Source organism: Nerophis lumbriciformis, linkage group LG10 (genome assembly GCF_033978685.3).
Source record: "Nerophis lumbriciformis linkage group LG10, RoL_Nlum_v2.1, whole genome shotgun sequence".
NCBI classification, from domain to species: domain Eukaryota; kingdom Metazoa; phylum Chordata; class Actinopteri; order Syngnathiformes; family Syngnathidae; genus Nerophis; species Nerophis lumbriciformis.
In genome coordinates this window covers 8,843,109-8,858,146 of record NC_084557.2, presented here as the reverse complement: position 1 = coordinate 8,858,146, position 15,038 = coordinate 8,843,109, and the positions used below count along the sequence as shown (strand labels likewise).

General features: G+C 38.6%; 1 protein-coding gene across 2 annotated transcripts; it reads right to left on the bottom strand.

The window, feature by feature from the left end:
* Positions 1 to 6,333: 6,333 nt before the first annotated feature.
* Positions 6,334 to 15,038, bottom strand: syt18b (synaptotagmin XVIIIb). Of its 2 annotated transcripts, none has more exons than XM_061969330.1 (2): positions 14,898 to 15,038; positions 6,334 to 8,045 (listed from the first exon to the last, which is right to left on the bottom strand). In XM_061969330.1, the coding sequence occupies exons 1-2, from the start codon at positions 14,950 to 14,952 to the stop codon at positions 7,135 to 7,137; spliced, it is 966 nt and encodes a 321-aa protein (XP_061825314.1). In that variant the 5' UTR covers positions 14,953 to 15,038; the 3' UTR covers positions 6,334 to 7,134. The 2 variants fall into 2 exon arrangements, with proteins under 2 accessions (XP_061825314.1, XP_061825313.1); XM_061969329.1 differs by lacking the exon at positions 14,898 to 15,038 and adding an exon at positions 9,896 to 10,215.

The window sequence follows — 15,038 nt, the reverse complement described above, 5'->3', positions numbered from 1 at the left end:
CCCAAACCATCACCCAACCATGCAAATTTTGCATTTCCTTTGGAAATCGAGGTCCCAGAGTCTGGAGGAAGACAGGAGAGGCACAGGATCCACGTTGCCTGAAGTCTAGTGTAAAGTTTCCACCATCAGTGATGGTTTGGGGTGCCATGTCATCTGCTGGTGTCGGTCCACTCTGTTTCCTGAGATCCAGGGTCAACGCAGCCGTCTACCAGCAAGTTTTAGAGCACTTCATGCTTCCTGCTGCTGACCTGCTCTATGGAGATGGAGATTTCAAGTTCCAACAGGACTTGGCGCCTGCACACAGCGCAAAATCTACCCGTGCCTGGTTTACGGACCATGGTATTTCTGTTCTAAATTGGCCCGCCAACTCCCCTGACCTTAGCCCCATAGAAAATCTGTGGGGTATTGTGAAAAGGAAGATGCAGAATGCCAGACCCAAAAACGCAGAAGAGTTGAAGGCCACTATCAGAGCAACCTGGGCTCTCATAACACCTGAGCAGTGCCAGAAACTCATCGACTCCATGCCACGCCGCATTAACGCAGTAATTGAGGCAAAAGGAGCTCCAACCAAGTATTGAGTATTGTACATGCTCATATTTTTCATTTTCATACTTTTCAGTTGGCCAACATTTCTAAAAATCCCTTTTTTGTATTAGCCTTAAGTAATATTCTAATTTTGTGACACACGGAATTTTGGATTTTCATTTGTTGCCACTTCAAATCATCAAAATTAAATGAAATAAACATTTGAATGCATCAGTCTGTGTGCAATGAATAAATATAATGTACAAGTTACACCTTTTGAATGCAATTACTGAAATAAATCAAGTTTTTCAAAATATTCTAATTTACTGGCTTTTACCTGTATATATATATATATATATATATATATATATATTTATTTATTTTTTTTCAATGTCAGGTTGTGACCTTGATTCGACCACTGAAATTTGGTTATTTCGCAACCAATATCATACAACACAAAATGCAACGTTGAAACAACATTCTTTTAGACAACGTTTATTCAATGTCTGGTTGGGACGTTGATTTGACCATTGAATTTTGGTCATTTTCCAACCAATTTTTTTTACAACACAAATACAACGTTGAAACAACATGCTTTTTGACAACGTTTAATCAATGTCGGATTTTGACGTTGAGTTGACCATTGAACATTTGGTTCATTCCCAACCAGTATTCTACAACACAAATACAACGTTGAAACATGCTTTTTGATGATATTTCATCAATGTTAGGTTCTGACGTTGATTTGACCATTGAATTTAGGTTATTTCCCAACCAGTATTGTACAACACAAATACAACGTTGAAACAACATGCATTTTGACGATGTTTATTCAATGTCAGGTTGTGACGTTGATTCGACCATTGAAATGTGGTTATTTCGCAACCAATATCATACAACACAAAATGCAACGTTGAAACAACATGCTTTTTGATGACATTTCATCAATGTTAGGTTCTGACATTGATTTGACCATTGAATTGTGGTTATTTCCCAAGCAATTTTTTTTATAACACAAATATAACGTTGAAACATGCTTTTTAACAACGTTTAATCAATGTTGGATTTTGACGTTGATTTGACCATTGAATTTTGTTTTTTTCCCAACCAGTATTTTACAACACAAATATAACGTTGAAACAACATGCTTTTTGACAATGTTTAAGCAATCTTGGGTTCTGACGTTGATTTGACCATTGAATTTCGGTTATTTCCCAACCAATTTTTTTTTACAACACAAATATAACGTTGGAACAACATGCTTTTTGACAACGTTTAATCAATGTTGGATTTTGACGTTGATTTGACCATTGAATTTTGGTTATTTCCCAACCAGTATTTTACAACACAAATACAACGTTGAAACATGCTTTTTGATGATATTTCATCAATGTTAGGTTCTGACGTTGATTTGACCATTGAATTTAGGTTATTTCCCAACCAGTATTCTACAACACAAATACAACGTTGAAACAACATGCATTTTGACGATGTTTATTCAATGTCAGGTTGTGACGTTGATTCGACCATTGAAATTTGGTTATTTCGCAACCAATATCATACAACACAAAATGCAACGTTGAAACAACATGCTTTTTGATGACATTTCAACAATGTTGGATTTTGACGTGGATTTGACCATTGAATTTTGGTTATTTCCCAACCAGTATTTTACAACACAAATATAACGTTGAAACATCATGCTTTTTGACAATGTTTAAGCAATCTTGGGTTTTGACGTTGATTCGACCATTGAATTTTGGTTATTTCCCAACCAATTTTTTTTTACAACACAAATATAACATTGGAACAACATGCTTTTTAACAACGTTTAATCAATGTTGGATGTTGACGTTGATTTGACCATTGAATTTTGGTTATTTCCCCACCAGTATTTTACAACACAAATACAACGTTGAAACATGCTTTTTGATGACATTTCATCAATGTTAGGTTCTGACGTTGATTTGACCATAGAATTTTGGTTATTTCCCAACCATTTTTTTTTTTACAACACACATATAACGTTCACACAACTTGCTTTTTGACAACAGTTAATCAATGTTGAATTTTGGTTATTTCCCAACCAATATTCTACAACACAAATTGCAACGTTGAAACAACATGCTTTTTGACGACGTTTATTCAATGTCAGGTTGTGACGTTAATTTGATCATTGAATTGTGGTTATTTCCCAACCAATTTTTTTTATAACACAAATATAACGTTGAAACAACATGCTTTTTAACAACGTTTAATCAATGTTGGATTTTGACGTTGATTTGACCATTGAATTTTGGTTATTTCCCAACCAGTATTTTACAACACAAATACAACGTTGAAACAACATGTTTTTTGACAACGATTATTCAATGTCTGGTTGGGACGTTGATTTGACCATTGAATTTTGGTCATTTTCCAACCAATTTTTTTTACAACACAAATACAACGTTGAAACAACATGCTTTTTGACAACGTTTAATCAATGTCGGATTTTGACGTTGAGTTGACCATTGAACATTTGGTTCATTCCCAACCAGTATTCTACAACACAAATACAACGTTGAAACATGCTTTTTGATGATATTTCATCAATGTTAGGTTCTGACGTTGATTTGACCATTGAATTTAGGTTATTTCCCAACCAGTATTGTACAACACAAATACAACGTTGAAACAACATGCATTTTGACGATGTTTATTCAATGTCAGGTTGTGACGTTGATTCGACCATTGAAATGTGGTTATTTCGCAACCAATATCATACAACACAAAATGCAACGTTGAAACAACATGCTTTTTGATGACATTTCATCAATGTTAGGTTCTGACATTGATTTGACCATTGAATTGTGGTTATTTCCCAAGCAATTTTTTTTATAACACAAATATAACGTTGAAACATGCTTTTTAACAACGTTTAATCAATGTTGGATTTTGACGTTGATTTGACCATTGAATTTTGTTTTTTTCCCAACCAGTATTTTACAACACAAATATAACGTTGAAACAACATGCTTTTTGACAATGTTTAAGCAATCTTGGGTTCTGACGTTGATTTGACCATTGAATTTCGGTTATTTCCCAACCAATTTTTTTTTACAACACAAATATAACGTTGGAACAACATGCTTTTTGACAACGTTTAATCAATGTTGGATTTTGACGTTGATTTGACCATTGAATTTTGGTTATTTCCCAACCAGTATTTTACAACACAAATACAACGTTGAAACATGCTTTTTGATGATATTTCATCAATGTTAGGTTCTGACGTTGATTTGACCATTGAATTTAGGTTATTTCCCAACCAGTATTCTACAACACAAATACAACGTTGAAACAACATGCATTTTGACGATGTTTATTCAATGTCAGGTTGTGACGTTGATTCGACCATTGAAATTTGGTTATTTCGCAACCAATATCATACAACACAAAATGCAACGTTGAAACAACATGCTTTTTGATGACATTTCAACAATGTTGGATTTTGACGTGGATTTGACCATTGAATTTTGGTTATTTCCCAACCAGTATTTTACAACACAAATATAACGTTGAAACATCATGCTTTTTGACAATGTTTAAGCAATCTTGGGTTTTGACGTTGATTCGACCATTGAATTTTGGTTATTTCCCAACCAATTTTTTTTTACAACACAAATATAACATTGGAACAACATGCTTTTTAACAACGTTTAATCAATGTTGGATGTTGACGTTGATTTGACCATTGAATTTTGGTTATTTCCCCACCAGTATTTTACAACACAAATACAACGTTGAAACATGCTTTTTGATGACATTTCATCAATGTTAGGTTCTGACGTTGATTTGACCATAGAATTTTGGTTATTTCCCAACCATTTTTTTTTTTACAACACACATATAACGTTCACACAACTTGCTTTTTGACAACAGTTAATCAATGTTGAATTTTGGTTATTTCCCAACCAATATTCTACAACACAAATTGCAACGTTGAAACAACATGCTTTTTGACGACGTTTATTCAATGTCAGGTTGTGACGTTAATTTGATCATTGAATTGTGGTTATTTCCCAACCAATTTTTTTTATAACACAAATATAACGTTGAAACAACATGCTTTTTAACAACGTTTAATCAATGTTGGATTTTGACGTTGATTTGACCATTGAATTTTGGTTATTTCCCAACCAGTATTTTACAACACAAATACAACGTTGAAACATGCTTTTTGATGACATTTCATCAATGTTAGGTTCTGACGTTGATTTGACCGTTGAATTTAGGTTATTTCCCAACCAGTATTCTACAACACAAATACAACGTTGAAACAACATGTTTTTTGACAACGATTATTCAATGTCAGGTTGTGACGTTGATTTGATCATTGCAATTTGGTTATTTTCCAACCAGTATTCTACAACACAAATACAACGTTGAACCATGCTTTTTGACAACGTTTATTCAATGTCAGGTTGTGACGTTGATTCGACCATTGAAATTAGGTTATGTCCCAACCAATTTTTTTTTACAACACAAATATAACGTTGGAACAACATGCTTTTTGACAACGTTTAATCAATGTTGGATTTTGACGTTGATTTGACCATTGAATTTTGGTTATTTCCCAACCAGTATTTTACAACACAAATACAACGTTGAAACAACATGTTTTTTGACAACGATTATTCAATGTCAGGTTGTGACGTTGATTTGATCATTGCAATTTGGTTATTTCCCAACCAGTATTCTACAACACAAATACAACGTTGAACCATGCTTTTTGACAACGTTTATTCAATGTCAGGTTGTGACGTTGATTCGACCATTGAAATTAGGTTATGTCCCAACCAATTTTTTTTTACAACACAAATATAACGTTGGAACAACATGCTTTTTGACAACGTTTAATCAATGTTGGATTTTGACGTTGATTTGACCATTGAATTTTGGTTATTTCCCAACCAGTATTTTACAACACAAATACAACGTTGAAACAACATGTTTTTTGACAACGATTATTCAATGTCAGGTTGTGACGTTGATTTGATCATTGCAATTTGGTTATTTCCCAACCAGTATTCTACAACACAAATACAACGTTGAACCATGCTTTTTGACAACGTTTATTCAATGTCAGGTTGTGACGTTGATTCGACCATTGAAATTAGGTTATGTCCCAACCAATTTTTTTTTACAACACAAATATAACGTTGGAACAACATGCTTTTTGACAACGTTTAATCAATGTTGGATTTTGACGTTGATTTGACCATTGAATTTTGGTTATTTCCCAACCAATATTCTACAACACAAATACAACGTTGAAACATGCTTTTTGATGACGTTTATTCAATGTCAGGTTGTGACGTTAATTTGATCATTGAAATTTGGTTATTTCCCAACCAGTATTCTACAACACAAATACAACGTTGAACCATGCTTTTTGACAACGTTTATTCAATGTCAGGTTGTGACGTTGATTCGACCATTGAAATTAGGTTATGTCCCAACCAATTTTTTTTTACAACACAAATTTAACGTTGGAACAACATGCTTTTTGACAACGTTTAATCAATGTTGGATTTTGACGTTGATTTGACCATTGAATTTTGGTTATTTCCCAACCAATATTCTACAACACAAATACAACGTTGAAACATGCTTTTTGATGACGTTTATTCAATGTCAGGTTGTGACGTTAATTTGATCATTGAAATTTGGTTATTTCCCAACCAGTATTCTACAACACAAATACAACGTTGAACCATGCTTTTTGACAACGTTTATTCAATGTCAGGTTGTGACGTTGCTTCGACCATTGAAATTAGGTTATTTCCCAACCAATTTTTTTCACAACACAAATATAACGTTGAAACAACATGCTTTTTGACAACGTTTAATCAATGTTGAATTTTGGTTATTTCCCAACCCGTATTTTACAACACAAATACAACGTTGAAACATGCTTTTTGATGACATTTCATCAATGTTAGGTTCTGACGTTGATTTGACCATTGAATTTTGGTTATTTCCCAACCTTTTTTTTTTTTTACAACACACATATAACGTTGAAACAACATGCTTTTTGACAACGGTTAATCAATGTTGAATTTTGGTTATTTCCCAACCAATATTCTACAACACAAATTACAACGTTGAAACAACATGCTTTTTGACTACCTTTATTCGATGTCAGGTTGTGACCTTGATTTGACCATTTAAGATTTGGTTATTTCCCAACCATTGTCATACAACACAAAATGCAATGTTGAAACAACATTCTTTTAGACAACGTTTATTCAATGTCAGGTTGTGACGTTGATTCGACCATTGAAATTAGGTAATTTCCCAACCAACAACGTTGATCCAACGTTAGACATCAACGTTGTCTCAATGTACAAATACAACTATTTTGCTACGTTGTTTCAAAGGACATGTACATATAATCAACGTTGCATCAATGTCTTGTGCCTGCTGGGTGTGCTCTCTCAGAAGAAAGGGATATAACACAGAGGTGTTTTTATGGTGAGTTCAAGGACCGCTGAACAGAGTAGGACGCACGTTCAACAATACATAATAATAACTGTGATCTGGAAGGTTCATATTGTTACATCCTCAAGTGTGTGTCGTGACAACCTTTTCTGGAGGCCATTTATTTGCCTGAAGCTCTTCAGCGAAGTGAAACTCACAACCTGTCCCCCAGTCTCTACCTCCAAATTCAGTCTGCAGATCCCCCAGCACTGAGCCTCTGCGGCCGTGTTGATCCTGCGCGTAGACGGCGATTTTTAAAGTGCACTTTTGGAGCTCCTCGGCAGATCTCACGGTCCATAGCAGGATTGGCTTGAGGCCGCCATGGACGGAGGCGTGCGTGAAGGACGGGTGTAGAGGCGGGAGGCAGCCCAGCACGGATGCATCCTCCAGACTGTGTGACCAGCCTGTGAGGCTGAGGATTCTGATGGTCAGGGTTTGACCCTCTGGGGAGAAAAGCATCGTAAAACGGAGGCAGCGTGTTGGTGAGGGTTTGAAGCCCTGGTTTAACGGCACCAATGGGATGAGTTCCTCAGGCGTGGATGGAGAGTGTGTGGGCTCGGAAGAAAAACTATCGCCGGTCACAGTGCAGCGCCTCTGCAGGGTCTGTCGTCTTTTGGACAGCAGTTTAGGAAACGAAGGCAACGAAGCACGGCTGTTGCCCATGGGTTCATAAAGAGGCGGAGTTAATAGCGGCGTGCTGAGGCGGCGAAGGGAGAAAAAAGACTCCTTCCTATCACACGCTTTACTAGAGAACGACCAGGAAGTCAATCCCGGCTCAAAGGCTGCGGGGCTGGCGAAGGTGGACGGGTAGTCCAGCGTGTCTCCATCCAGCTCCTCATATTGCCGCCGGGGCGACGACACGGCCGCTGGATCGGGGTCAAAGGTTTCTTTGTCGTCACAACAGATGCGACTTCTCCAGCAGCACAGAACACATCCCAGGAGCAAAGACAGACAGAACGCGACGAGTCCGACGAGGAGAAGAATTTGAAGGTTTACTGCGGACAACAACAAAATAAGAACAGGAGTTTGGGATCACGGTACAAAGACTTGGAACAGGGCAAGTCAACAAATCCGGCCGGGGAGTGGCTCACTTGGAAGCAAATTGCTAAAAACACTCCAGTGCTCCTGTTGTGAAGGAACTTGGGCCAGTGTAACCTCCTTTTGGCAGATCCTTGCATTGACATTTTAACCTTGCTCGCAAACACAACAAACTTGTGATTCACATAACTGAGGCGACCCTCAAGGCACCCCTTTAAGTCCTCTCCTTTTTGTCAGTTCTTATTTTCCTAACTCACTTGTTCAGTAGTGTTCAATCTATTTCATACTTGCCAACCCTCCCGGATTTTCCGGGAGACTCCCGAAATTCAGCGCCTCTCCCGAAAACCTCCCGGGACAAATTTTCTCCCGAAAATCTCCCGAAATTCAGGCGGAGCTGGAGGCCACGCCCCCTCCAGTTCCATGCGGACCTGAGTGACATGTTGACAGCCTGTTCACACGTCCACTTTCTCACAATATAAACAGCTAATGATAGAGGGCGAGTTCTTGGTTTCTTATGTGGGTTTATTGTTAGGCAGTTTCATTAATGTCCTCCCAGCGCGGCAACAACACACAACAACAGCAGTCATGTTTTTGTCTACCGTCAAGCAGTTCATCTGCCGTAACAGCAATGTTGTGACACTCTTAAACAGGACAATACTGCCATCTACTGTACATGCATATGTGACCCACCCATAATGTGTCACATTTTTGTGTTGATTTATTTATTTTATTTTGTGGTTTGAATTAGTTTTTGGAGCTGTCATAACACATTTATCAGTATTCACATTGGTCAGTAAGGGGCAGTAAGGCGTTTCTTCCCAATTGAATGCTATCACCTGCAGACCGGAAGTGTCTTGTCATTCTGATAAGACCGACCAGTCTGTGAACAATTGAAACGTCCTGTGTGCTTTTTCCTCCTGTATAACAGGTTAGTTTTGGTGAATCAACTCACTGAATAATATCCATGTGATCTTTATAAGTTTAAGTACACATTCTGATGGTCGAGCCTAACTCTAAAGTGTTTGTGAGTTGTAGTTTGTATTTGTGAATCAATCCAGTGCACAGCTGCAGTAATCAATACAAAAAGGCGACATGAGTGCGCAATGTTTATATAGGAACTTCTGATCCTAATTCAGACTCCCAAATTAGAGCTCCCGTTTTCTTATTGATTTTATAATGTATATTTGTATAATGTGTGTGTTCTGAAATAGTGACAGAGAATAGAACAAGGATGGACAATTCAACCCTTAACTCAACAATGAGTAGATGAGTGTTATGTGTGTGTATATGTGTAAATAAATGAACACTGAAATTCAAGTATTTATTTTATTTATTTATATATATATATTTATATATATATATATATATATATATATATATATATATATATATATATATACCGTTATATATATATATATGTAATAAAATATATATATAGCTAGAATTCACTGAAAGTCAAGTATTTCTTATATATATATATATATCTTAACCACGCCCCCAGCCACGCCGCCCGCCCCACCCCCGACTACGCCCCCCACCCCCAACCCCCACCTCCCGAAATCGGAGCTCTCAAGGTTGGCAAGTATGATCTATTTAGTCATACTAGCGGTTTTCCTCAAGGTTCCATTTTAGAACCTCTTTTGTTCAGAGACTGCTAGACTTTTGACAAGAACAAGAAAGTTTGACCATATTACGCCTATACTGGCTCACCTGCACTGGCTTCCTGTGCACTTAAGATGTGACTTTAAGGTTTTACTACTTACGTATAAAATACTTACAGCAGGATCTAAGTAACTATTGACTTTACCTTCCAGTTGTTTGGTGAAGAGCACCTGAACCAGAAGCCAGAAGAAGAGGATGACCATGATGACCTCGATCATCCCCTTGGAGCAAAAGAGCACCACCGACCGCCACAGAGGCTGACCTGGGTACTCCTCGTCATGATAAGGCATGCTGACCAAATGTCCCGCTACGAACGAGTCTGCCTCGTAAAGTTATTGTTTGGACTGCAACCAAACATCCTCAGCGTTCAGCTCTTCCTGTCAAAGCATCTTTATGTCCTTCGACCAAAGGTTCCTCCACAGATCTTCCCAAGCCAAAGAGAAACATTTCAAAGCCAGATTATGACCGTGGTTCATCGTGAAAGTAGGACAGTGAGTTATTCATCCGGAGTGGTTGTGACAGAATTAGTTGTAGTAGTAGAGGGTGGGGTCTGTGGGCGGTGAGCTCCATCTCATTATTAAGACACGTCTTTGGATTCTCCCAGCTGTCCATCACCGCATGATGACTAAATCCTGCAATCCGTCCCAAAAAAACCCCTGCCACCTATCACCACATGTTTTTGTATCGGTTATTTCATACTTGACTTGATGATGTAGTTTGAAAAAAAAAAAAGGATCGGAATCAAAGCAATAGTTTAAAATGTACTTTTACTGACCCTACTAACCCCTAATCCTGTGGTTCTTAAGTGGTTTGTGTGCACGACCACCATTACCCCGGAACCTTTGTGCAACCTTAAGACTGATTACACACACATAGTCTTAGGACGCGCTCATTAAAGTTTTAATAAAACATGTTTTACTTTCAAAATCTTTTAACAAATTCACATCTATTGATATACAGGTAAAAGCCAGTAAATTAGAATATTTTGAAAAACTTGATTTATTTCAGTAATTGCATTCAAAAGGTGTAACTTGTACATTATATTTATTCATTGCACACAGACTGATGCATTCAAATGTTTATTTCATTTAATTTTGATGATTTGAAGTGGCAACAAATGAATATCCAAAATTCCGTGTGTCACAAAATTAGAATATTACTTAAGGCTAATACAAAAAAGGGATTTTTAGAAATGTTGGCCAACTGAAAAGTATGAAAATGAAAAATATGAGCATGTACAATACTCAATACTTGGTTGGAGCTCCTTTTGCCTCAATTACTGCGTTAATGCGGCGTGGCATGGAGTCGATGAGTTTCTGGCACTGCTCAGATGTTATGAGAGCCCAGGTTGCTCTGATAGTGGCCTTCAACTCTTCTGCGTTTTTGGGTCTGGCATTCTGCATCTTCCTTTTCACAATACCCCACAGATTTTCTATGGGGCTAAGGTCAGGGGAGTTGGCGGGCCAATTTAGAACAGAAATACCATGGTCCGTAAACCAGGCACGGGTAGTTTTTGCGCTGTGTGCAGGCGCCAAGTCCTGTTGGAACTTGAAATCTCCATCTCCATAGAGCAGGTCAGCAGCAGGAAGCATGAAGTGCTCTAAAACTTGCTGGTAGACGGCTGCGTTGACCCTGGATCTCAGGAAACAGAGTGGACCGACACCAGAAGATGACATGGCACCCCAAACCATCACCCAACCATGCAAATTTTGCATTTCCTTTGGAAATCAAGGTCCCAGAGTCTGGAGGAAGACAGGAGAGGCACAGGATCCACGTTGCCTGAAGTCTAGTGTAAAGTTTCCACCATCAGTGATGGTTTGGGGTGCCATGTCATCTGCTGGTGTCGGTCCACTCTGTTTCCTGAGATCCAGGGTCAACGCAGCCGTCTACCAGCAAGTTTTAGAGCACTTCATGCTTCCTGCTGCTGACCTGCTCTATGGAGATGGAGATTTCAAGTTCCAACAGGACTTGGCGCCTGCACACAGCGCAAAATCTACCCGTGCCTGGTTTACGGACCATGGTATTTCTGTTCTAAATTGGCCCGCCAACTCCCCTGACCTTAGCCCCATAGAAAATCTGTGGGGTATTGTGAAAAGGAAGATGCAGAATGCCAGACCCAAAAACGCAGAAGAGTTGAAGGCCACTATCAGAGCAACCTGGGCTCTCATAACACCTGAGCAGTGCCAGAAACTCATCGACTCCATGCCACGCCGCATTAACGCAGTAATTGAGGCAAAAGGAGCTCCAACCAAGTATTGAGTATTGTACATGCTCATATTTTTCATTTTCATACTTTTCAGTTGGCCAACATTTCTAAAAATCCCTTTTTTGTATTAGCCTTAAGTAATATTCTAATTTTGTGACACGCGGAATTTTGGATTTTCATTTGTTGCCACTTCAAATCATCAAAATTAAATGAAATAAACATTTGAATGCATCAGTCTGTGTGCAATGAATAAATATAATGTACAAGTTACACCTTTTGAATGCAATTACTGAAATAAATCAAGTTTTTCAAAATATTCTAATTTACTGGCTTTTACCTGTATATATATAGAAAAAGTATCATTATAGTTTCTTTTACCTCCTTTTTTGGCAAAAATAACAACTGTTTTGTTTTTACTAGATATGAGATACACTATATTGCCAAAAGTATTTGACCACCTGCCTTGACTCACATATGAACTTGAAGTGCCATCCCATTCCTAACCCATAGGGTTCAATATGACCTTTTGCAGCTATTACAGCTTCAACTCTTCTGCGAAGGCTGTCCACAAGGTTGCGGAGTGTGTTTATAGAAATTTTCCACCATTGGTGAGGTCACACACTGATGTTGGTCGAGAAGGCCTGGCTCTCAGTCTCCGTTCTAGGTCAGGATTCTGTGCAGGCCAGTCAAGTTCATCCACACCAGACTCTGTCATCCAGGTCTTTATGGACCTTGCTTTGTGCACTGGTGCACAGTCATGTTGGAAGAGGAAGGGGCCCGCTCCAAACTGTTCCCCCAAGGTTGGGAGCATGGAATCGTCCAAAATGTTTTGGTATCCTGGAGCATTCAAAGTTAATTTCACTGGAACTAAGGGGCCAAGCCCAACTCCTGAAAAACAACCCCACACCATAATTCCTCCTCCACCAAATTTCACACTCGGCACAATGCAGTCCAAATGTACCGTTCTCCTGGCAATCTTCAAACCCAGACTCATCCATCAGACTGCCAGATGGAAAAGTGTGATTCATCAGTCCAGAGAAGGCGTCTCCACTGCTCTAGAGTCCAGTAGCGATGTGCTTTACGTCACTGCATCCCACGCTTTGAACTGGACTTGGTGATGTATGGCTTAGATACAGCTGCTCGGCCATGGAAACTCATTCCATGAAGCTCTCTGCGTACTGTACGTGGGCTAATTGGAAGGTCACAAGAAGTTTGGAGCTCTGTAGCAACTGACTGTGCAGAAAGTCTTTGCACTATGCGCTTCAGCATCCGCTGACGCCTCTCTGTCAGTTTATTTGGCCTACCACTTGGTGGCTGAGTTGCTGTTGTTCCCAAACTCTTCCATTTTCTTATAATAAAGTTGACTTTGGAATATTTAGGAGCGAGGAAATTTCACGACTGGATTTGTTGCACAGGTGGCATCCTATGACAGTTCCACGCTGGAAATCACTGAGAGCGGCCGATTCTTTCACAAATGTTAGTAGAAACAGTCTCCATGCCTGAGTGCTTGATTTTACACACCTGTGGCCGGGCCAAGTGACTAGGACACCTGATTCTGATCATTTGGATGGGTGGCCAAATACTTTTGGCAATATAGTGTATATTGCGCAGTGCGAACACACGATTGCACCATGCATAGACAAGCAACCAAACAAAAACATCAAAATCTTTTCACAAATTCACATCTATTGATATAAAGTTAGTTTTTTAAAAATCATTATTGTTAATGTTTTACATCCTTTTTTTTGGCAAAAATAACAACTGTTTTTTTGTTGTTGTTTTTTTTACTAGATGTGAGATACATTGCGCCCCTTTGAGCTGCGTGTCAACTGCAAGCAGGGGCGCCGAAAAGGGGGGGTAAAGGAGACGGATTCTAGGGGCCCATGATGGAGGGGGTCCCAGAGAGGCCCCTAATGATGATGAAATTATAATACAGAAAAAATAATGACACTGTGTTGGGGGCCCTGTAAAGATTCTTTTCATGGGGCCCAAAATCCCTAGCGGCGCCCCTGACTCATACTTGCCAACCCTCCCGAATTTTCCGGGAGACTCCCGAAATTCAGCGCCTCTCCCGAAAACCTCCCGGGACAAATATTCTCCCGAAAATCTCCCGATTTTCAGCCGGAGCTGGAAGTCACGCCCCCTCCAGCTCCATGCGGACCTGAGTGAGGACAGCCTTTTTTCATGACGGGAGGACAACAGGGTGACAAGAACTAAATCATCCAGACTAGAGATAAATTGTATTAATTAAATATATTTATTAATTTAAAAAAAAAAACTAAATACATTTTTACTATATTTTGCTAAAAACATCAAAATTAATTGTATTTCTATTTGTATTTTTTCGTGACTCCTTATTACATCCAGCCATAGAATTATACATTAAAATAAACATATTTGAAATAATTGATTTTAAATTATCATAATAATTCATTTAAAATGACCATATTTAATTATTAAAATAATTGCTTGTTTATCAACAACTTTAGCATTTTATTCATTACATTTTGAAACTCTCAGAAGCCAAGTTATGTTATATTCCTTAATATTTATTTATGCAAGTTTGAAGTATCAATTATCTAAACACAGTTTGTTTGCATATTTTCAGGATGTAGATATATATATGAAATACTTGACTTGGTAAATTCTAGCTGTCAATATACTCCTCCCCTCTTAACCACGCCCCCAACCACGCCCCGCCCCACCCCCGACCATGCCCCCACCCCCCACCTCCCGAAATCGGAGGTCTCAAGGTTGGCAAGTATGCCCTGACTGCAAGTCTAAGATTTTCAAAGAAAGAAAGAAATAAAAAGAAAAAGAAAGAAAGAAAGAAGTCTTAGTTGAATGTCTAACGTGTGATGACCTATATTGTATACAAACAAACTTAAATCATCAGGGCTTTTCAACAGTATTAATAGGATGGAAAAGAAGTGTAACCTACCCCTAAAAGTGGATGTTCCTGCTTCCTGGGTGCTGGCAGTGTGTACAATCCGCATTTGTCATGATGACGACTGGCGAGTGTCAACTTTTCATCACATCTTGACTTTACCTCCAGCATGCTTCTTTCATTCAGCGGGTGACG

Bases quoted from the DNA above. Each gene is read 5' to 3' on its own strand.
- syt18b (XM_061969329.1), bottom strand. From the start codon at position 10,040: ATGCCTTATCATGACGAGGAGTACCCAGGTCAGCCTCTGTGGCGGTCG. The intron at 8,046-9,895 runs GTAAAGTCAATA...TGTTGTCCGCAG, and splicing joins CTTCACCAAACAACTGGAAG to TAAACCTTCAAATTCTTCTC.